This window comes from Bubalus kerabau, chromosome 1 (genome assembly GCF_029407905.1).
Source record: "Bubalus kerabau isolate K-KA32 ecotype Philippines breed swamp buffalo chromosome 1, PCC_UOA_SB_1v2, whole genome shotgun sequence".
Classification (NCBI taxonomy): Eukaryota; Metazoa; Chordata; class Mammalia; order Artiodactyla; family Bovidae; genus Bubalus; species Bubalus kerabau.
In genome coordinates, this window is record NC_073624.1 from 180319622 (window position 1) to 180339802 (window position 20181).

Below are 20181 nucleotides of genomic sequence, written 5' to 3' on the forward strand. Positions count from 1 at the left end.
GGGGGCCCGGGCTCCACCTTAAAAGCGGGCGCGTGGGGGTGGGAGGGAGGAAGGCGGGCGGCGGGGAGGAGGGAGGGAGGGAAGGAAGGGGGGCCGGAGTGTCCCGGGCGCAGGGCGCGCGTGCGGCGGCGGCGGCGGCGGGGAGGGGCCGGCCGCGCCGCGCTCCCCTCCTCCCTCCTCGCATCCCCGGCCCCGCGCGCGCCCAGCAGAAGCGGGTCTGTGTGTGCGTGCGTGCGAGTGAGTGAGTGTGTGCATATTTTTTTCTCTCTTTTCTTTCTCTCTCACTGTTTTTTCTCTCTCTCTCGCTCCCTCTCTCTCGTTCTTTTTTTTTTTTTTTTTTTGCAAAGAAACAGCAGCGCCGCCGCCGCTCCGCCGAGGCGCTGCGCCCCCCGGGGGGGGAGGCGGAGGAGGCGGGCAGCGGCGGAGGGAGGGGTGCCGGGGAGGGGGGCGCCGCGCTGGGAGGGAGGCAGCGCGCACGGTGCAGCCGGGCCGGGCGGGAGGCATGGCGGGGCCCCCGGCCCTACCCCCGCCGGAGACGGCGGCGGCCGCCACCACGGCGGCCGCTGCCTCGTCGTCCGCCGCTTCCCCGCACTACCAAGAGTGGATCCTGGACACCATCGACTCGCTGCGCTCGCGCAAGGCGCGGCCGGACCTGGAGCGCATCTGCCGGATGGTGCGGCGGCGGCACGGCCCGGAGCCGGAGCGCACGCGCGCCGAGCTAGAGAAACTGATCCAGCAACGCGCCGTGCTCCGGGTCAGCTACAAGGGGAGCATCTCGTACCGCAACGCGGCGCGCGTCCAGCCGCCCCGGCGCGGAGCCACCCCGCCGGCCCCGCCGCGCGCCCCCCGCGGGGGCCCCGCTGCCGCCGCCGCGCCGCCGCCCACGCCCGCCCCGCCGCCACCGCCCGCGCCCGTCGCCGCCGCCGCCGCCCCGGCCCGGGCGCCCCGCGCGGCCGCTGCTGCTGCCGCCACAGCGCCCCCCTCGCCCGGCCCCGCGCAACCGGGCCCCCGCGCGCAGCGGGCCGCGCCCCTGGCCGCGCCGCCGCCCGCGCCCGCCGCTCCTCCGGCAGTGGCGCCCCCGGCCGGCCCGCGCCGCGCCCCCCCGCCCGCCGTCGCCGCCCGGGAGCCGCCGCTGCCGCCGGCGCCACAGCCACAGCAGCAGCCGCCGCCGCCGCCGCCGCAGCCACAGCAGCCGCCGGAGGGGGGCGCGGCGCGGGCCGGCGGCCCGGCTCGGCCCGTGAGCCTGCGGGAAGTCGTGCGCTACCTCGGGGGTAGCGGCGGCGCCGGCGGCCGCCTGACCCGCGGCCGCGTGCAGGGTTTGCTAGAGGAGGAGGCGGCGGCTCGGGGCCGCCTGGAGCGCACTCGTCTCGGAGCGCTCGCGCTGCCCCGCGGGGACAGGCCCGGGCGGGCGCCCCCGGCCGCCAGCGCCCGCGCGTCGCGGAGCAAGGTGAGCGCGCCGCGGAGGGGGGCGCCGTGCGATGGGCAGGTGCTGGCGAAGTTGGTGGCGGGGCGAGAGTCCCAGGAGGAAGCGGGCCGCGGGCGGCCGGGGTTTTGCGCTTCTTCCCTGCGGGCTCGGCGGGTGGTGACCTTGGCAAGTGACTTGATCTTCGCCAGCCTCAGTTTCCTCCGCTGTAAAACGCGACTTAATAACAGTAGCGACCTCTTGGGGTTGTTGAGCGAGTTTAGTGAGATTTGGCTACTGAGAGCTTTATTAACACAGAGCCTGGCACGGAGTGGATGTGTAAAAGTTAGTCCGTGTTGGTATTAAAGGTGGTGGTGAGGCAGTCCGCTTGGTCCTGGATCCCCGGGTCGGGCCCAGGGCTAGAACAGCTACTGCCCTTACGGACCTCCTTCTCTTGCACCAGAGGGGTGGAGAAGAACGAGTGCTTGAGAAGGAAGAGGAGGATGAAGATGACGAAGAAGAAGATGATGAAGATGAAGTGTCTGAGGGCTCCGAGGTGCCCGAGGGAGACCGTCCTGCAGGTCCCCAACACCACCAGCTTAATGGCGAGCGGGGCCCTCAGAGTGCCAAGGAGAGGGTCAAGGAGTGGACGCCCTGTGGACCCCACCAGGGCCAGGATGAAGGACGCGGGCCAGCGCCAGGCAGTGGCACCCGTCAGGTGTTCTCCATGGCCGCCATGAATAAGGAAGGGGGATCAGGTAAGGACCCCTCTGGGGGAGGGGGGGAAGGGTGGCTGGTGGGAACGAACCAAGCCCCAAGACAAAACCACAGGCATCTGTTTTTTATTTCCCAGCCTCTGCTGCCACTGGGCCAGACTCCCCATCCCCCGTGCCTTTGCCCCCAGGAAAACCAGCCCTACCTGGGGCTGATGGGACCCCCTTTGGCTGTCCGTAAGTTGCAGTGTTTGAGACGCGGGGTGGGGGGTGGGGGTGCTGCCCAGGTGTGTGTAACAGAACCACGGGAGCGTCAATACTCACTGGTTTCCTCTGTTCCATCGCAGTTCCGGGCGCAAGGAGAAGCCGGCTGATCCTGTGGAGTGGACGGTGACAGATGTGGTAGAGTACTTCACCGAGGCTGGCTTCCCAGAGCAGGCCACAGCTTTCCAAGAACAGGTGGGTTCCGCCCCCTCAACTTAGCCCCAGGGTTTCAGGGTCTCAGTGGGGGTGTATTCTGACCCTGCTCTCTCTCTCCCTTTCTCCTCGGTCCCACCCAGGAAATCGATGGCAAGTCTCTGCTGCTCATGCAACGCACAGACGTGCTGACAGGCCTGTCCATCCGCCTCGGCCCAGCCCTGAAAATCTACGAGCACCACATCAAGGTGCTGCAGCAAGGCCACTTTGAGGAGGACGATCCCGACGGCTTTCTAGGCTGAGCGCCCAGCCTCACACCCCTGCCCCGACCCACTCCAGTCTCCATCTCACCCAAGACCCCCAAGAGTCTGGGAGCTGGACCGGGAACACCCTCAGCCCTCGTAACAGATTCTAGTGAGGGGGCATTCCTACTCACCTTTCCCCCAATATACACACCTCTGGCCCCCCAGCACATCCTGTACTCCCTGACAAAGGAGTATGGGGTGGTACAAGGCCTATTCCTTTCACCCCAGGAGGCCAACCCCTCCCTGCCCCGGCCAACCCAGTCTAGGACATTTTGGGGGAAGAAAATGGGGACTTCCCATCTTCCCTAGATCCTCTTCAGTTCAGCCAGATGTTTCCTAAATCAGTGTTTTATTCTGCCTGTTCATTTTGGTGGGTGGCCTTTCCTCTCTCCCCCACCACCCAGGCCCCTCCGCAGTCTGGCCCTGGCCTCCAGCCCCTGGTAGCAGCTGGGAAAGGGGTCCCTGGATCTTCCCTATCCGTCCTCCCCTTTTCTTTCTGTTCATTGTTGCTCCAGCTGGCCGTATTGCTTTTTAATATTGCACCGAAGGTTTTTTAAATAAAATTTTAAAAAAAGAAGAAGAAAATGGTATGGAGTCCATTTCATGAAAGTAGTCTGGGGAGAAGAGCCACCCCGTCCCCCTGGGAGTCTTGGGTTTAGGACAAAGGTGTATGAGGAGGGAGACTTGGTAGTGAGTGGTGCTGCCTCAGAGCTGACTGTAATTTTGACAGTAACTGTTCCAGGAGAACAGGATTATTTGTTTCTTCTGCCATCTCTCCTTTCCCAGAATAGTCCCTGGGCACACAGTAGGTGCTCGAATATTTGTTAAGTGACTAGCAGTTAACTCTAGGTTTTATCAGCATTCTCTGGGTTCTCACCAGAGCCCCATGAGACAAAGCTCATTAAACACACACACACACACACACACACACTTTATAGACCTGGCAGCTGGCTCATCACTGCAAAGATGCTGGCTCGGTGTCACACAGGGTGGAGTCGGACACCTGTCATTCTTTACCCAGTGTCTTTAAGTATAATTAATGTATTTGGCTTCAGACCTCTGTATCTGATAACCTTTGCATGTTAACAAAGAATCCAGCCTACAACTTGCGGGGCAGAAGCCTGTTCTGGGCCCATGGTAGGGTCTCCAATCCTCAAGGTCTTTTTCATAAAAGGGACAGGAGGGACTGGGCCATCAGATGAGATCATGAGATGGGAAAATCTTTTCCAAGTGAAGATTTTTATTGTTAGTAATAGTGACAACTACTACATCACAAGAGCCTAGTAAATTTTAATGCTGTTTCTCAATTCCATTAGGTTTTGTTAATACAGATTCCAGGGCCTGGGGGTCAGAGTCAGCGAGCGGGGCGGGGCCTTCCTTGATTTCTATACTTCCAACCCCGGGGGTTTGACGCGTGGTGAAGATCCCTCCTCCCTAGGAAACCACCTCCGGGAGTGAGATGCGCTGGCCCCAGGCCGCGCCCCCAGGATACCGCCGCGCCAGCAGCAGCCCAGGTCACCTCCCCCGGAGGCGCACCCCACGGTCAGGTTCCGGGAGCGCGCGTGTGCGCGGGGCGCCGCTGCCGCGCAGCGCGGGCAGGAGCGGCGCGCCCCTCCGGCGTGTTGAAATTCAAATGAGGCGAACTCCTTCCACGCGGCGCCGGCAGGGAGGTCGAGGCTGGGCTGAACTGGAGGAGGGACGCGCTCCCAGGCCAGGCAGGTCTGAGGTACCTTGGGCGGGGTCGAACCCGCGGCCAATGTGAGCAGCGGAGGCTTAAAGAGCTCCGGTGATCCCCGCCTCTTGCCGCACGATGGCAACCGAACAGTGGTTCGTGGGGCCGCTCCCCGCGGGCTCTGGGGAAACGCCGCCCCTGGACGACTTGGAATCTGGGGCACAGCCCTGCGAAGACCCCTCGTGGTCGCCTCCCCCTGGCGGACCTGGGAACCCACCCGAGGCGGAGCCCGAGAATGGTGTTCAGGGACAGCTGCCCGAGGCCTCCACCTCTACGCCTTCACCGGAGCGTCTGGCCCCAGGCCCCCGGCCCACCCCTCCTCGCCTGCCGTTGGACACCATGTTCAGCCCCATCACCGAACAGCTCTGCTACCTGCTTAAGAAGGCAGATGATTTCCAGAGCTACTTGCTCTACAGGTGATGCTCGACGGAATCCTAGATTCTACCATGGATGAGAAAGAGGAGGGTTTAACAAAATGGGCGAAATACACTAGGTTTGCATTGGGAGCTAGACGAAGTAAATGACACTAGCTGATTAGCAACCGAAGTTCAGAGTTATGAGAACTGTGTAGAAATTTGGGGTTAGGGAGGGCGGACTACTATGTGGGCTCTTGAGGTTGCCAAACTGCTAGAACTTTTCTCCCATTTTTTAATTGTTGGCTTAAGTTTCGAACCTTGGGCAGGCTAAACAAAACCTATCTGGGCCAGATTTGGCCTGCTGGCTACCAGTTTGAGACCTCAGAGGATAATATGATTCCCAGACCAAGGGAAGGGGGACTGTGATGCTCACAGATCAATGTCCATTGGAATCCCCTGGGAGGTTGTTTAACTCCTAGATTTCTGAGCTTCACCCAGGGAATAGGAGTAGGTCAAAGTCAGATGTGGGACTCAGGTGTCTGCATTTTAACAAGTGTTTCACATGTCTTTGATGGTGGTCCTGAAAGGTCCTCTGAGAAAGGCCTGACTGCAGGAGTTTGTTCGTAGTGGGAATCCAGGCCAGGGATACAGGTGGGAGGGGTGAGTAGAATAGGAGAAATTGGTGGGGGAGCCAAGGACTCAGGCAAAGGCCCGCTTCTCCCTTCAGCAGGGACCGAGTGCAGAAGGAACAGTTGGCAAAGGCCATGCCCACCTTCTTGCAGATGTGTGAGCCCTACTTCCTGTACCTGGAGGCAGCTGCTCGGAGCGTGCCCCCCGTCTATGGAGCCCTGCAGGAGCTGATCCGAAAGGGGGTGTGTGTGGAGCAGGTTTCCCAGACCCTGATGCCCCTTTCACATCCCTCAGGCCTGGGGGATGGGGAGGATGCTCCTGGAAGGCCAACTAATCTCGTTATGCCCCCTCTTCCATACAGCTGCTGGAGATCTCCCAACAACTCACTCTTCGCCTGGAACAGCTGGTCCTAATGTATGCCTCATTTGGGTTCGTGAACTTGGAGGAGACTGACCCCCTAAGGTAAAAGCATAAGAGATTTGGCTTGGGGTCAGGGGTGGAGGAGCCCAGGGCATAGCCTCATTCCCTACTCTTGAATCTCCTGCCAGCATCTCTTGTTTCTTCTGCGGGAGGTTCTCCATCAGTCCTTCCCACGAGGTATCCATCTTCAGATACTGTGCCCCTGCCGCCTACACCGCCAGCCGCTTCCCCCGATACCTCTATAAGAAGATGCGCTGGAACCTGGAAACCACCCCAGAGCCCAGCAGCCGGGAGCAAGATTCCCACGTGGATTAGTGAGTCCCCTTATCAGAATCCAAGTCCTCCCCCTCGCTATGGGAGAATGCCAGTTTGGGCCACTGAACCACCACCAAAGTGGAAAGCCAAGCAGGAATTCAAGAACCTTTGCAAGGTCATCCTCACCTTAAATATACATACATACATAGATGCCCCCATCAAAATAGAAGTACTTATATTAAAAAAGTAGGCTGACAGGGAGAAAAGGCCTCAGTATTGTCACATGCCTACCTGAGAACCTGAAGGCAACTTTTGATGAGTTTCCACTTTACCTCTAAAATTAAAGCCCTCAAACAGAACAACTAAGAAACTACTCACTGCTCACTTTTAATTGCTGCCCCTTCCCCTCCCAGCTACTTCCTATGCTATAGAGATACATGGGAAGACACAGGCAAGAGTCCCGCCAATTCCTGCCCCCAGATTCAGAAGCTGTGGTCCATCGGCCGATGGGTGCCCCTAGGACCAGCCGAGGATGACCTTTATTCATGGTAGGAGCCAGGGCAATGGTAAGGTGGGTGGGATCTGGAGGGAGGGACAGAAACCAACCAGAGACCATCTGCCTTCCTCAACACTGTTATCATTGATAATAATGAATTTTATTGTGCCCTGAAAAGCGTTTATGCAGACTCATGTAACAACCCACTGAAGTCTATACTACTAGCCCCATTTTACAAAGGAAACAGGTGTTCAGAGAGGTTAAGTTACCTGCCGAAGGACACACAGCTCGTTGAGCAGTCAGCCAGGTCAGGGATAAAATTGCTTAGCCTCCCAGAGCCTTACCCTCTAGGTTTCTCATCAACAAGGAAACCACTTTCCCACCCCCAGCTGAAACAAAGCCTCTTTCAGCCACAGCCTTTCGCTCAAGGGGAGGGGCTCCCGAGTGGCAGGGGACGCTCACGTCCTGGCCTGTCTGTCCCCGGCCCCCAGGATTTTGTGCCCGCAGCCGCCCGGGGACTACCAGCAGCTGCTGACCATCGGCTTCGAGGAGCCGTCGCACATGCTGGCCACCGACCTACTGGTGCAGATCCTCACGGGCCAGGCGGGCGTGGCTCGGCCCCCGAGCGCCGCCGGGCCCGCGGCGTGGGCCGCGCAGGAGTCTTGAACCTGGAGAGAGGGTGGGAGCTGGAGCTTGACAGTTCCAAACTCCAGAAGAGGGGGTAGGGGAGGGGCTCACTCGTTCTCCTAGTGCGGCTCGGCCTGCCTTCCAAGGGGCCAGGCCGAGCTGGCCCGTCCGCACTGGATCCGGCCCGGCCGCGGAGCCCTGCTTATGAACACACCAGTTTTGTGTTAAATAAAAGAAAGAGGTCACAGGCTCAGCGTCCGCTCGGTGCGCCGCTCCCCTCCCTCCCGGGGAGAGGAGGCCCCGCCCACTCGTTGTGGCCTTCTGGGTAATGTAGTCTTCTGGAAACAAAACTGTGGTCCGCCGACTGGCCAACGGGAGCTCAGAGCATGCGTAGGGGGCTGGTACGAAGCAAAAAGGGAAGTAGCGGCTCCTGTCAACAACCGGAACCCAGATAACCGCAAGTTTTGGGTAGCGAGGAAATGCAACGCCCACTGTGAGAAGGAACGCAGGGCTACGCCCACTCTCATGTTTTGACCCGGAAATTATTTCCCTGTACCAAAAAAGACTATATTTCCCGACGTGCCCCAGGGAAGGGCCAGCGATCAGCTTCCTAAGCGCCGAGGTTACATCTTTTTCTCTTCCAGCTTTTGGGTCATGGCTTGGGCAGGTCGCTGTACCCTCCTGAGGTGTTCGGGGCGCGGGCTGGTGGGAGAGCGGTGAGGCACTCCAACTTGGGAACGCTAAGCTTCACCCTAGCCTTGGACTGAAAAGGAAAACGGGTTGAGAGGTGAACCCGCCTACCTAGAGCTTCAGAGACCAAGTGGTGGAACCTGGACCTGATAGCAGCTGGTCACTTGCCAGGGGAGGAGTGTATTTCTCATTCGGCTGTCACTCAGCTGCGAGTTACCCACCCCTCTCCCCTTAAACTAACGGACACCTTTTGATTCCCTCTAGCATTTTCAGAGTTGAAGAAGAGCCTTGGAGCCCTGCTTACCTAATAGTCCCTGACACATAGTATTACCATGTGTTATGATTATCCCAGTTTACAAATTATAAAAATAGAAACGTGAAATGAATCATGATTAACCAAAACCTTTGTCTTTTTGGAGTGGGAGTAGAGGCTTCTGGTGACAATTTCTGACTGCACCAAAGATTTTTTAGTCCGCAACCCAGGAGTTTGAATGAGCTCAAACGGGTTCTGAAGTTCCCTAATACTGAGTCAAGGCCCCTCTGAGTTCACCACCACCACTGTTTAGACTCAGTTCAGTTCAGTCGCTCAGTCATGTCCTACTCTTTGCGACCCCATGAATTGCAGCACGCCAGGCCTCCCTGTCCATCACCAACTCATGTAGCCTACCCAAACTCATGTCCATTGAGTCGGTGATGCCATCCAACCATCTCATCCTCTGTCATCCCCTTCTCCTGCCCTCAATCTTTCCCAGGATCAGGGTCTTTTCAAATGAGTCAGCTCTTCGCATCAGGTGGCCAAAGTATTGGAGTTTCAGCTTCAACATCAGTCCTTCCAATGAACACCCAGGAGTGATCTCCTTTAGGATGGACTGGTTGGATCTCCTTGCAGTCCAAGGGACTCTCAAGAGTCTTCTCCAACACCACAGTTCAAAAGCATCAAGTCTTTGGCGCTCAGCTTTCTTTATAGTCCAACTCTCACATCCATACGTGACTACTGGAAAACTGTTTAGTCCAGTCCAATAGAAATTTGAGCCACAAATGCGAGTCACCTATGTAATTGCAAATTTTTAAGAGCTATATTAAAAGAATAAAGAGGCCAGACTTTTAGTGATATTTTTTATTTAACCCCAGATATCCAAAATATTTTTGCAATATCAATGTAAGAAATTGAGGTATCCCCCTTTTTTTGCACTAGGTTTTTGAAATCTGTATATTCTGCACTTACAACACATCTCAATTTGGACTAGCCACATGCAGCTTTAATTTATCTTCCCTTAAGACAAATCCACAGGCCACTTAAAATTAGATTACTGGTGGGTGGTGGCAGTACTGGGAGAAGGAAACAGGTTTGATTTCCTGGGTCCTGTTGGTCAGGAGGGAAGCCCTGGTGGCTCAGTGATAAAGAAACTGCCTGCCAATGCAGGAGATGGGGGCGGGGGGAGGCCGGTTTCCATCTCTGAGTGGGGAAGATCTCCTGGAGAAGGAAATGGCAACCCACTCCAGTAGTCTTGCCTGGGAAAATCCCATGGACAGATGAGCCTGGTGGGATGTATAGTCCATAGGGTTGTAAAAGTCGGGCACAACTTAGCAACTAAGCAACCAGTAGTTGCTCAGGAACTGTCTACACCCATGATTCTCTAACTTTAGAATCACTGGAGGGTTTGATCACTAAGTCTGGGATGGAACTTTTTTCTTACAAGATCCCAAGTGATGCTGATGTTGCTCATCCAGACACCACACTTTTAGCCTGTTTCAACCTATATCGAGCCTACATTGACCTGGTGTCTCTCAAACTTGGCTCCATGTTAGAAACACTTGAGGAGCTTTATTGATGCCAAAGCCTCTATCAGAATCTGATTTATTTGACATAAGCATGCCTCAGGTAACTTTAATATGCAAAAAAGTTCATGAACCCAGGTCTATACTTAAGTTCTGTCAACTCGACATACTTAGCTCTTAGCTCCTCTGCATGGGATTAACAACAGGTTCTTGGTGTTTCCATTTTCCACCTTGGCAGTGCTGGCTCTGAACTGTGGTGTTGAAGGCTTGAGAGTTCCTCAAACTGCAAGGAGATCAAACCAGTCAATCCTAAAGGAAATCAATCCTGAATATTCATTGGAAGGACTGATGCTCCAATCCTTAGGCCCCCTGATGCAAAGAGCTGGCTCATTAGAAAAGATCCCGATGCTGAGAAAGATTGAAGGCAGGAGAAGGGGACAAGAGAGGACAAGATGATTGGATGTCATCACCAACTCAATGGACATGAGTTTGAGCAAGCTCAAGGAGATGGTGAAGGACAGGGAAGACTGGTGTGCTGCAGTCCATGGGGTTGCAAAGAGTCAGAGATGATTGAGCAACTGAACAATAAATGCTGGCTCCTTCTTGCCTTTCTCTCCATTCCTCCCAGAGTCACGGTCAAGCGTGTGGTCAGTGTGCTGATGATGCAGTCGGGGGTGGGTCTTTGGGCTGAGCTACTGTTGGGGTGCAATGCTGTGTGAGCTAGACCCAGGCATAAATCCAGGAGTTTAAACAATGATTCTAAAACAGTCTTTTCTGGATTTCAGCACACCTCTAAGAATTTGATACATTAAAACTGCAGAATATACTGCACTGATGCAGCTTTACAGCTTATCTTGAACCCCATCGGGGGGCCTTGGACCCCTTGTCTTGGGACCAAGGGAAGTTAAGGAGGGCTTGCCAACTGAGCCACACATCCTATTGCAAGAGGTATTGTTTTCTGTCTGCTCCTGTTGCTGCTGCTAAGTCGCTTCAGTCGTGTCCGACTCTGTGCGACCCCATAGATGGCAGCCCACCAGGCTCCCCCGTCCCTGGGATTCTCCAGGCAAGAACACTAGAGTGGCTTGCCATTGCCTTCTCCAATGCATGAAAGTGAAAAGTGAAAGTGAAGTCACTCAGTCGTGTCCTACTCTAGCGACCCCATGGACTGCAGCCTACCAGGCTCCTCCATCCATGGGATTTTCCAGGCAAGAGTACTGGAGTGGGGTGCCATTGCCTTCTCTGTGTCTGCTCCTACCTCCCACCAATTAAAGTTTTCTAAATAATCACAATTATTTAAAGTTCAGTAGATTTCTCTTTTAAAGATGATTTCCAGTTACTTTGGGGCTTTTTGTTTTTGTTTTTTTTTTTTTAGATTTTTTGGCTGCACCACAGGGGTTGTGGGATGTTAGTTCCCAAACCTGGGATTGAATGAGGGCCTTCCTTCCGCAGTGAAATCATGAAGTCCTAACCACTGGACTGCCAGGGAATTCCCTCCAGTTGCTTTTGGAAACCAGAGACTTGACACCACTCACACTTTGAGCTCACTCACTCAAAGCACTGGTGATATGGAGGAACCCCTACCTCCTTCCTGTTGAAACAAGGTCTTTGTTTTACAGCACACCCTCTCTCTCTTTTAATATCTGGGGTCTGTAAGGGCTTCCCTGGTGGCTAAGACGGTAAAGAATCTGCGTGCAATTTTGGAGACCTGGGTTCCGTCCCTGGGTTGGGAGGCAACTGACTCAGTATTCTTGCCTGGAGAATTCCATGGACTGAGGAGCCTGACGAGCTACAGTTCATGGGATCTCAAAGAGTCGGAAACGACTGAGCAGCTAATACACACACGCTGGGGTCTGTAAGCGTGTGAGGTTTACAATTGCTAGGCAGATTATAAATGGCCTTACATGCCCTGCTAAGGAGCTTGAACTACCAACACCACTTTTTTTTTTTTGATAGCTATTGTTTATATCCCCAGGACGGGAACAACCTCTTATCACTTCTGTCTAGCCAGCACCATGCGCGGGGCACGTCGTTTGGCACCAATAAAAGTTGACGAATAAATAAAAGGGCATGAGTTCGTTTGTCCCAAAGCCGCAGTTCGCGCCCGCATCGCTAGGGGGCACTAGGACCCCGGCAGGGCCGGGGGAGACCAGAGGCCACGGAACCCGGCGACAAGGGGACATTCTGCATTCCGGCTGGCGCCTCCGTGTGTCTCAGGCCTTCCTCGTCTCGCCGCGCTCCTCCCCCACCCCAGGAGAAGAGAACCCAGAAGAAAACAGCCTGCACTGTCCAGAAAGAAAGGGCTTTATTGGGGAGTAGGCCCAGCCGAGGACTCCTGTCCTCTAACAGACAAGGCCAGAAGGAGAGGCTAAGTGGCGTTTGCAGTTAGGCGGAGAAGAGCTGGGCAGTTTTACTGGCGGGGTGGTGGCGGCGGTGTTTCCCAATGGGGACTAACAGTTTTATAGAAGATTCTGGTCAGTTTCACAAAGTCATGTTCAAGGATGCTGATCTATTGCGTCTTCCCCGGCACAGACCTGTGGCCCTTCTCCAGGCCTTCCGCGGATCCGGAGGGCACTCCTGGGCGCCCGGGCCTGAGGGTCTGCCGGGCATGTTACTTTCCTCCGGGGACCCCAAAGGGCCGGAACCTCAAGGCTCCTCCTGCCAGGGGGAAGAGCCAGACCAAAGGCAAATCTTAGCGGCGCGCGCACCGCGAATGGGGACACCCAGGCGCCGGATGGGGCAGTATGGGCCCCACGACCACTGCCTCCTTCTCACCGCAGGCCACGCCCGGGACTTTGGGTCCTAGCCCGATGACTTCCCCGGGAGCCCTTTCGCTAGCCCAGTTTTCTCCCATGCAGAGGGCTGGGGTAAGGGCAGGAGGGGAAAGGGGTTCCCACCTGTTCCAGACCGTTCTCCGAAGGCTTTCTGCGAGGAGGCCAGATCACCGCCAGCTTTCCGTCGCCCCTGCTCACTGCGGAAGAAGGGGCGCTCAGCTGGGATTGCCCTCCCCCCATGCCTTACCAGCAGGAGGCAGCCAGGACGAAGGAGAGCGGCCGCGCCCCTTAAACACACACAGGCGTTCACCCCCCTCCTCCCCACGGAGGCCTCCGTCCCGATGGAGGAGGGAGGAACCCCAGGGATGGGGAAGGCGAACAAACTCAGAGTGAGGAGGTAGGAACCAGAAAATTCAGAGGGGGAGATCCAGGTGTGCCAGAACCCAGGGAGGGTCCCTGGGAACCCGACAAAGACATCTAAGATCCTCCTCCCTTCCCCCACCACAAGCCTAGGTGGGGTGTGTCTGGGACTCCGACGAGGGTGGGGGTGGAGCATAGGGACGGTCAGTCCAGAAAGGGTGGGCAGAGAGAGGAGAGTCGAGAGGGGTGTCCGGGGAGTTTGGGAGCCAGGAAGGGGGACCCTGAGGATTAGAGGGCCATTGGAGTTGGGGAGTCGGTGAAAGCGTCTGGAGCCCTGGGAATCCCCAGCGCTGGGACGCCGGTGGCTTACCCGTTAGGCTGGGCGCGGGCTCCTTGAACTCGGCGGTGCCGTAGAGGCTCAGCCGCTGGCGCTGCAGCTCCCGCTCGCGCTCATTCACCTCGCGCACCTCCTGCTCCAGCAGCGACTGTGCGATGGGCGGCGGGGCGCGAGCCAGCACCGGACACCGGCCCTGTACGACTGAATGCGGCCGGCCTCCGGGCTCGGGCAGCCGCTGCGCGTCTGCGCTGCCCTCCGCCGCGGGTGAGGAGGAGCACCCGCCAGCAGCCTCGAAGAAGCGCTTGAGCTCGCCCAGCGGCTGCGGCGGCGGCCGGGCGCTCTGCTTCGGGACCTCTCGGCGCGCCAGCGCCGCCTGCCGATAGGCCTCCCGCTCGATGTCTCGCTGCATCTGAGCGCCCGCCCGAGCGCGCTCCAAAGCGCGCGGGAGCGCGGGGCTAGGGCCCGGCAGGCTGAGCACCGGCCGCACGCGCAGTTCGACGAGTTCACTGCCCGCGCGCCCTGGGCTCAGGCCCCGGCTCCGGCGCAAGCTTTCCTCGCGTTCGCAGCTGCGGCGAATTTCGCGCTCGATGGGCGTCTCCATGAGTGGCTCCTCTAAGGGATGTTGTGGGGTCTCCGAACGCAACTGGAGGGCTTCCGAGTTCGACTCAGAGAAGGTTTCCGGACCTTGAGAGAGACACTGCTCCAGGAGCCCCGTGCCTGGCGCTTCAGACGGTTCAGGGTCGTCGCTTCCTTGCCCAGGACTCTCAAAGCGCCCAGCTGCGGTCCAGCCCAGGACGCTCTGCGACCTGCCTCGCTGATGGTCCGAGGACTTCCCTCTCTTGCTCGGGGGTCTCCCGCCCTGGTCTGGGGAGGGCACGGGGACGTCGGTATTCAGCTCTGCGGCGGGCTTGGGAATTTCGCTATCTAAGCCGGGGGGTTCAGGCCCACGCGCTTCGGACCACCCCAGGGCTCCGTTCTGCCGCCCAGGGGCCTAGGTGTCCAGGGTTGGGAGCAGCTCGAGAGCCTTAACTCCCAGCGCTGGAATTTTGATGCCCAGAGCTGGGACACCCTGCCCTGCGCAGCACCTGTGGTTGCAATTGCCGTCCGCGGGTTCCAAGGCGTCGCCCGCACGGGCCACTTCTCTGACCCGCCCCTGGCCTCCAAGAACTGCCCTCGGGGGCAGGGCCGGGCCCCGCCCCCTGCACCTGCCGGCCGGACTCGGGGCCCCGCCCTAGCCCCGCCCCCGAGAGGGGGGCGCCTCAACTGGGCACTGGGTTTGGTCCACTGACGCGCCTGTCAGCTCGGGGCATTGGATGTTTTAGAAGAGAGCTTCCCTAGACCTAGCCTGCTACCTGGGGGCGCCAGTCTAGATGCAGTGTTCACTCAGTGGGCGCCACCTTGGCACCTTTTCGGGCTCACGTCCCCAGCATTACCAGGGGGCTTGGTTCCCACCCAGCTGCACGCCTGGCTGAACCTCTGAACCACTGTCTTCTGGTGGGGTGTCCTCCGAAACCATCTTTCCGGGGCCTGGCCTGGCCCGCCAATCCTGTGTCAGCCCGCTGGCAGCCACACCAACGAGCTCCGGCTGTCCTTTCAAGTTCCACCCCTGCAGCGCACAGTTCGGGCTGGAGGGGGCGCCAGGAACCGCCTCTCCGCCCGCCCCAGTCTGTCTCCCAGGGCCTCGGCTCACACTTCCGAGCCGAGCGCCAGGCCCATAGGGCGCTTCCCCTCACCCCACCCGGAAAAGTTCGCGAGCCGGCCGCTGCCAAGCGCACTCCCAGACCGAGGGACGAGGCAGGCAGGCACACACAGCGCGCCCAGGACCCAGAAGAGCGGCTGAAGTTGGAAAGGCGGTCACCTTGGGCCCAGGCGACTTGGGAGATCCAGAGAAGTATCCAGGCTTGTGGAGGAAGTAGCTCCCTGCAGCTGGGGCCAGATTGTGGTGTTCTTGGCCAGGATTGATGCCAGGAACAGGCGACCTACTCCCAGGGACATCATTTTCCACTCTCTTTCACTGGCTTTCGCCAAAACCTGCCTCCACCCCTCCCCCTCCATTTTGGGATGACCAGTGAAAAAGATTTACCTGAAGAAAGGAGGGGGCGGCTACACAGTCTCAGGAGTGCCAATAATCCCCCAACTCTGCCTACCCTGGTGACTCCCTTTTCCATCCACCCTCTCACTCCACTCTCTCCTGGATCCCAATCTCAAGCAGCTACCCTCCTCCCTCTGACTCTATTGGCCCAATTGGAATTGGGCCCACCTGGGTTCCATCCCACTGAGAACCTGAGCTAAGTGTCAGCCTTCTCCAAGACTCAGTTTCTTTATCTGTAAAATGGGGATGGCAGTACTTACCCCTTTGGGAGGTGATGATGATGAAAACTCTACTTCTGGAATGAGTTGTCTCTACAGTGGACTCTCCACTTTATCACCTCCTGTTCCTCTTCTTCCCTGATGGCTCAGTGGTAAAGAATCCGCCTGCAATGCAGGAGACATGGGTTCAACCCTTGGGTCAGGAAGATCTCCTGGAGGAGCAAATAGCAACCCACTCCAGTATTCTTGCCTGAAAAATACCCATGGACAGAGGAGCCTGGCGGTATAGCGTCCAAAGAGTCACAGAGTCAAAAACGACTTCTCATGAGTATGTGCATCTCTCTTCTAGCCATGCATACTGTGCTCTTGGTTCCACCACACCACTGACCCTTCTCTCTCCAAGGACCTCCTTGACCTCTATTTACCAGACCTGGTCACTGGCTTTTCCCTGAGTTCCTTACCACTAGCTCCTTAGTCTTGGAGAATGGTACCCACTTATGGTTTATCCTCTGACCTCCCAGGTGCCTCTTTTCAGACTTCTGGTTCACCTGCATCAATGGGGTTCTTTCTCCTCTGGCTTCCATTGGGTTTGGCTGATGGGAGAGAGGAGAATGAGAGATCAGGATGTTTATCCCATATGTTCTTCCTCCAAGCTTTGTTGGCTGTGTCCCTCCACTGCCGGCCGCAGCTCCAAACAGCTCTCTCTCCAGGGCTATGGGGTGGTAAGAGCTCCCAGCTGATGCTAACCCAGCGAGTGCACTATGCCTTGTTTATTTCCTTCTATTGAGTTCTGATCAATTACTCAGTTTAAGTATACAATCCCTTTCCTGCCAACACTCAGACCTTGACAAACTCCAATTTCACACTTTAAACACCATCTCTATGCAGATGTCTCCCAAATTTATATCTCTAGCTCTAATTTCTCCTCTGAGTTTTAACTCATATCCAACAGTCCCCAGTCTAATATATAGGTCAAACTGAACATTTTCAAAACTGAATTCTCGGTCTCCCCCGCAACTCTACTTCTCTTTACTACATACAGCAACTCACTCATTCTGTTTTTTATGTCCCAAAATGTAGAACTCAGCCTCAATTTCTTTTTTTTCCCTACCCACCCCCAGTTCATTCATATATTGGATTGCTGTTTGCTCTGCCTCCAACACATATTATGAAGTCGTCCACTTCTCTCCACCCTGTTCCCAGCCATTCATTGCCCTCCGATATCTCTCCACCAAACTTAGGAGAAAAATCCAAATTTCCTACCCTGGCTCAAAACCCCTTCCCACTTCTCAGATCTCATCTCCTGACACCCTCTCCCTTGATCCCTCCTCCATTTGAACCTTTATGCTTTCCTCAAACTCTGCGATTGCATTCCCACCCCAGGGCCTTTGTACTGGCCTTTCTGTCTGCTTGGAATGACTCAGCATATGGCTGGGTTCTGCTATTCAGATGTCACTTGATTCAGATGTCACTGCTTCGGAGAAGTGGTCTCTGATCACCCAGCCTACCTCAAACACAGCTCTTCTCCGTAACTCTATCCCTGCCTTTTTTATTTTTTGTAATTCACCCAGTACTACAGTTGGGCTTCCCTTGTGGCTCAGATGGTAGAGAATCTGCCTACAATGCAGGAGAACCAGGTTTGATCCATGAGTTGGGAAGATCCCTGGGAAAAGGGAATGGCTACCTACTCCAGTGTTCTTGCCTGGAGAATGCCATGGACAGAGGAGCCTGGTGTGCTACAGTCCATGGAATCACAAAGAGTTGGACACGACTGAGCGACTAACACTTTCACAATACTCTAGTTATCATCAATTACCTTTGTTTCTTTATTTGTATATTATCTATCTCTGCCCGCCCCCCACCTCAGCTGGAGAGTGAGTGGTATTAACAGCATTTTCTGTCATGTTCACCCAGCTCTCTCACGCCTAGAACAGTGCCTAACACATAACACTTACCAAAGAATGTTCCCAAAATTGGGAACAAAGAAATAGACTTGGAATTTGCCGTTGAGTTTAGGAGACAGACACAATTATAAACAGAACAATCTTGCCTCAAGGTGGAACCCAGGACAAGAGTATAAAGAGAAGCCTATATAAGTGTTGATCTAAATAGCTAACCGGAGAAGGCAATGGCACCCCACTCCAGTACTCTTGCCTGGAAAATCCCATGGACGGAGGAGCCTGGTAGGCTGCAGTCCATGGGGTCGCTGAGGGTCGGACACACAGAGTCGGACACGACTGAAGTGACTTAGTAGTAGTAGTAGCAAATAGCTAACAGTTATAAAATCAAGCTACAAGCAATGAAGTAAAATACAAACTCTCCTCCAAAAGGTGCTGCTGCTGCTGCTAAGTTGCTTCAGTCGTGTCTGACTCTGTGTGACCCCATAGACAGCAGCCCACTAGGCTCCTCTGTCCCTGGGATTCTCCAGGCAAGAATACTGGAGTGGGTTGCCATTTCCTTCTGGGAACAACCCAAATGTCCATCAACAAATGAATGGATAAGCAAAATGTGATGCATTCATACAGTGGAATATTATTCAGCCATGAAAAAGGAATGAAGCACTGATTCAGGCTAACATATGGATGAACCTTGAAAACGTTATGGAGAAGGGAATGGCAACCCACTCCAGTATTCTTGCCTGGGAAACCCCATGTACAGAGGAGCCTAGTGGGCTACAGTACATAGGGTCACAAAGAGTCAGACCCTACTCAGCAATTAACACTTTCTCTTTTGAAAAAATTATGCTCAATGAAATAAGCCAGACAGAACAGGCCACATATTGTATGATTTCACTGATTTAAAAAAATGTCCAGAATAGGTAAATCTATAGAGACAGATGCAGATCAGTGGTTGCCAGGGTCTTGGGGAAGGAGTGTCTGTTTAATGGGTACAGAATTTCCTCTTGGGGTAATGAAAAGGTTCTGGACCTAGACAGGGGCCAGCTGTACAACGTTGTGAATGTACTAAATGCTACCAATGGTAAATTTTGTTTTGTGTATTTTACTACAACTAAAAGCTAATTTTTAAAAATGTGTTCTCTAATGTCTATTATAGCAAATAAGCTTTTATTTAAAAAAATTTTTTTTGGCTGACTTGGGTCTTAGTTGTGGCACAAGAGATCTTCGTGCCTCACGTGGGATCTTTCGTTGTGGCGTGTGGCTTTAGTTGCCCCACAGCATGTGAAATCTTAGTTTCCAGGCCAGGAATCAAACTCATGTCCCCGTCATGGCAATGCGGGGGGTTCTTAACCACTGAACCACCATGGAAGTCCCCCAAATATGCTTTCAGGAGGATCTATTGGGTTCGCCAAAAAAGTTCACTTGGGTTTTGCCATACCATCTTCGGGTTGTTGTTATGAAAAAAATAAAGTCACAAAGGAACATTTTGACCAGCCCAATAGAAGACCAGGTTCAACTGAAAATACTTTGAATCCCTAGGAGCTTTGTACTTGGCACAGGAAAACCCCAGGCCTCAGTCTGGCCCCGTTTGTTTCCCACCCCAAGTCTGTCCTACACAACGAGGGGCCCTGTACATGTACCTAGGGACCCCGTCCTATGTACCCAAGCTCTTTCCTCGCTCCTCGGCCACTTTTTGGCCATCCTGAGTAGGATCTAGAGCAGGGAGGAAGGATTTAGTTGGGCACATTCCCTTTGTTCCATGGGGAGCAGACCCTCTGAAGCAAGGAAGGGGCCTAGGAGACTTCCCTGGCGGTCCAGTGGTTAAGGCTGCAGGGGCCATGGGTGCGATCCCAGGTCGGGTGGGGTGAACTAAGACCCTGCATGCTGTACAGCTTGACCACAAGAGTGCTGGGGGCTGCAGCAGACCAGCCTGGAGAGTAGAAGATGATTTCCCCAAGAGGATGGTTGGATAAAACACATGATCAGCTGAGAAAAGGGGCTCTGCTCCTTTAAGAAAGGAATGGTGGGAGGATTGAATAGGGACTTTCAAGACTTGGGTAAGAAGTTCTCTAGACATTTCTCATCACCACACACCCCCAATAATTATCACATCCAAGGGGCGTCCCGTGTCCTGGAGGCTATTTGACCGAATTATCTCATTTTCCGAAAGGGGAAACTGAGGTCCAGAAACAGAAGTTGCCCTGAGTTGTCCAGAGCTCAAGCCTTCTGGTTCTCATGAGGCACAGGCTCTGGTCTCCAGAATCTTCTGGTGGGATCAGCCCTTCCTCCTCACCCCAGAGATCAGGGTCCAAGAAGGGAGGGCAGTAGTATGTAAAAGCAGCAGTATTCGAAGGCAGGTTACCCTTGGTGGGCAGCCGGACTTGAAATGTCTAGGGTGCCAAGTAAAGGTGCCCTTGTCTGAGGGGGTTAGGGAGTCCCAGCCCTAGTCCACAGGCTTGACCAGGCATGTGAAAGTGTGTTTGCCGGGAGGCAGCCGAGTGCAGCAAGGAGGCCAGTGGCTGGTAAATAATTGATCAGGACAGCTGATAGTACCTCCCCAGAACTGCCCGCCAGCCCCCAGCCCCCCTGAGCCCGGCCCAGGCGTCTCCCGCCTCCTGGCCCAAACCAGCTGGACCAGCTCTCCCAGTGCCCGCCTGCTGCCCCCCCACCCCCAACTCCCGAC

General features: G+C 55.5%; 3 protein-coding genes across 5 annotated transcripts; 2 read left to right on the top strand and 1 right to left on the bottom strand.

Moving 5' to 3' along the window:
* Positions 1–442: 442 nt before the first annotated feature.
* Positions 443–3422, top strand: SAMD1 (sterile alpha motif domain containing 1). The gene is made up of 5 exons (XM_055566555.1): positions 443–1447; positions 1866–2160; positions 2256–2352; positions 2463–2574; positions 2676–3422. Exons 1-5 carry the CDS (start codon positions 503–505, stop codon positions 2832–2834), a joined length of 1608 nt encoding a protein of 535 aa, XP_055422530.1. The 5' UTR covers positions 443–502; the 3' UTR covers positions 2835–3422.
* A 1225-nt stretch (positions 3423–4647) lies between these two features.
* C1H19orf67 (chromosome 1 C19orf67 homolog) lies at positions 4648–9082 on the top strand. 3 transcript variants are annotated; one of them, XM_055543082.1, is made up of 6 exons: positions 4648–4985; positions 5653–5797; positions 5917–6017; positions 6104–6289; positions 6644–6778; positions 7218–7392. In XM_055543082.1, exons 1-6 carry the CDS (start codon positions 4648–4650, stop codon positions 7390–7392), a joined length of 1080 nt encoding a protein of 359 aa, XP_055399057.1. The 3 variants fall into 3 exon arrangements, with proteins under 3 accessions (XP_055399057.1, XP_055399064.1, XP_055399075.1); XM_055543089.1 differs by lacking the exon at positions 7218–7392 and adding an exon at positions 8796–9082 and having other exon boundaries at positions 4851–4985; XM_055543100.1 differs by lacking the exon at positions 7218–7392 and adding an exon at positions 8796–9082 and having other exon boundaries at positions 4852–4985; positions 5656–5797.
* A 3025-nt stretch (positions 9083–12107) lies between these two features.
* On the bottom strand, positions 12108–13906 carry MISP3 (MISP family member 3). Its single transcript, XM_055543108.1, has 3 exons — positions 13324–13906; positions 12717–12790; positions 12108–12477 (listed from the first exon to the last, which is right to left on the bottom strand). Exons 1-3 carry the CDS (start codon positions 13889–13891, stop codon positions 12466–12468), a joined length of 654 nt encoding a protein of 217 aa, XP_055399083.1. The 5' UTR covers positions 13892–13906; the 3' UTR covers positions 12108–12465.
* Positions 13907–20181: the final 6275 nt, after the last annotated feature.

Excerpts from the sequence above, each read along its gene's own strand:
- SAMD1 (XM_055566555.1), top strand. The coding sequence starts at position 503 with ATGGCGGGGCCCCCGGCCCTACCCCCGCCGGAGACGGCGGCGGCCGCC. Across the intron at positions 2,161-2,255 it reads GAATAAGGAAGGGGGATCAG|CCTCTGCTGCCACTGGGCCA; the intron begins GTAAGGACCCCT and ends TTTATTTCCCAG. Across the intron at positions 2,575-2,675 it reads CCACAGCTTTCCAAGAACAG|GAAATCGATGGCAAGTCTCT; the intron begins GTGGGTTCCGCC and ends GGTCCCACCCAG.
- C1H19orf67 (XM_055543082.1), top strand. The coding sequence starts at position 4,648 with ATGGCAACCGAACAGTGGTTCGTGGGGCCGCTCCCCGCGGGCTCTGGG. Across the intron at positions 5,798-5,916 it reads AGGAGCTGATCCGAAAGGGG|CTGCTGGAGATCTCCCAACA; the intron begins GTGTGTGTGGAG and ends TCTTCCATACAG. Across the intron at positions 6,779-7,217 it reads GAGGATGACCTTTATTCATG|GATTTTGTGCCCGCAGCCGC; the intron begins GTAGGAGCCAGG and ends CCCGGCCCCCAG.
- MISP3 (XM_055543108.1), bottom strand. The coding sequence starts at position 13,891 with ATGGAGACGCCCATCGAGCGCGAAATTCGCCGCAGCTGCGAACGCGAG. Across the intron at positions 12,791-13,323 it reads GCCCGCGCCCAGCCTAACGG|TGAGCAGGGGCGACGGAAAG; the intron begins GTAAGCCACCGG and ends CTTCTTCCGCAG.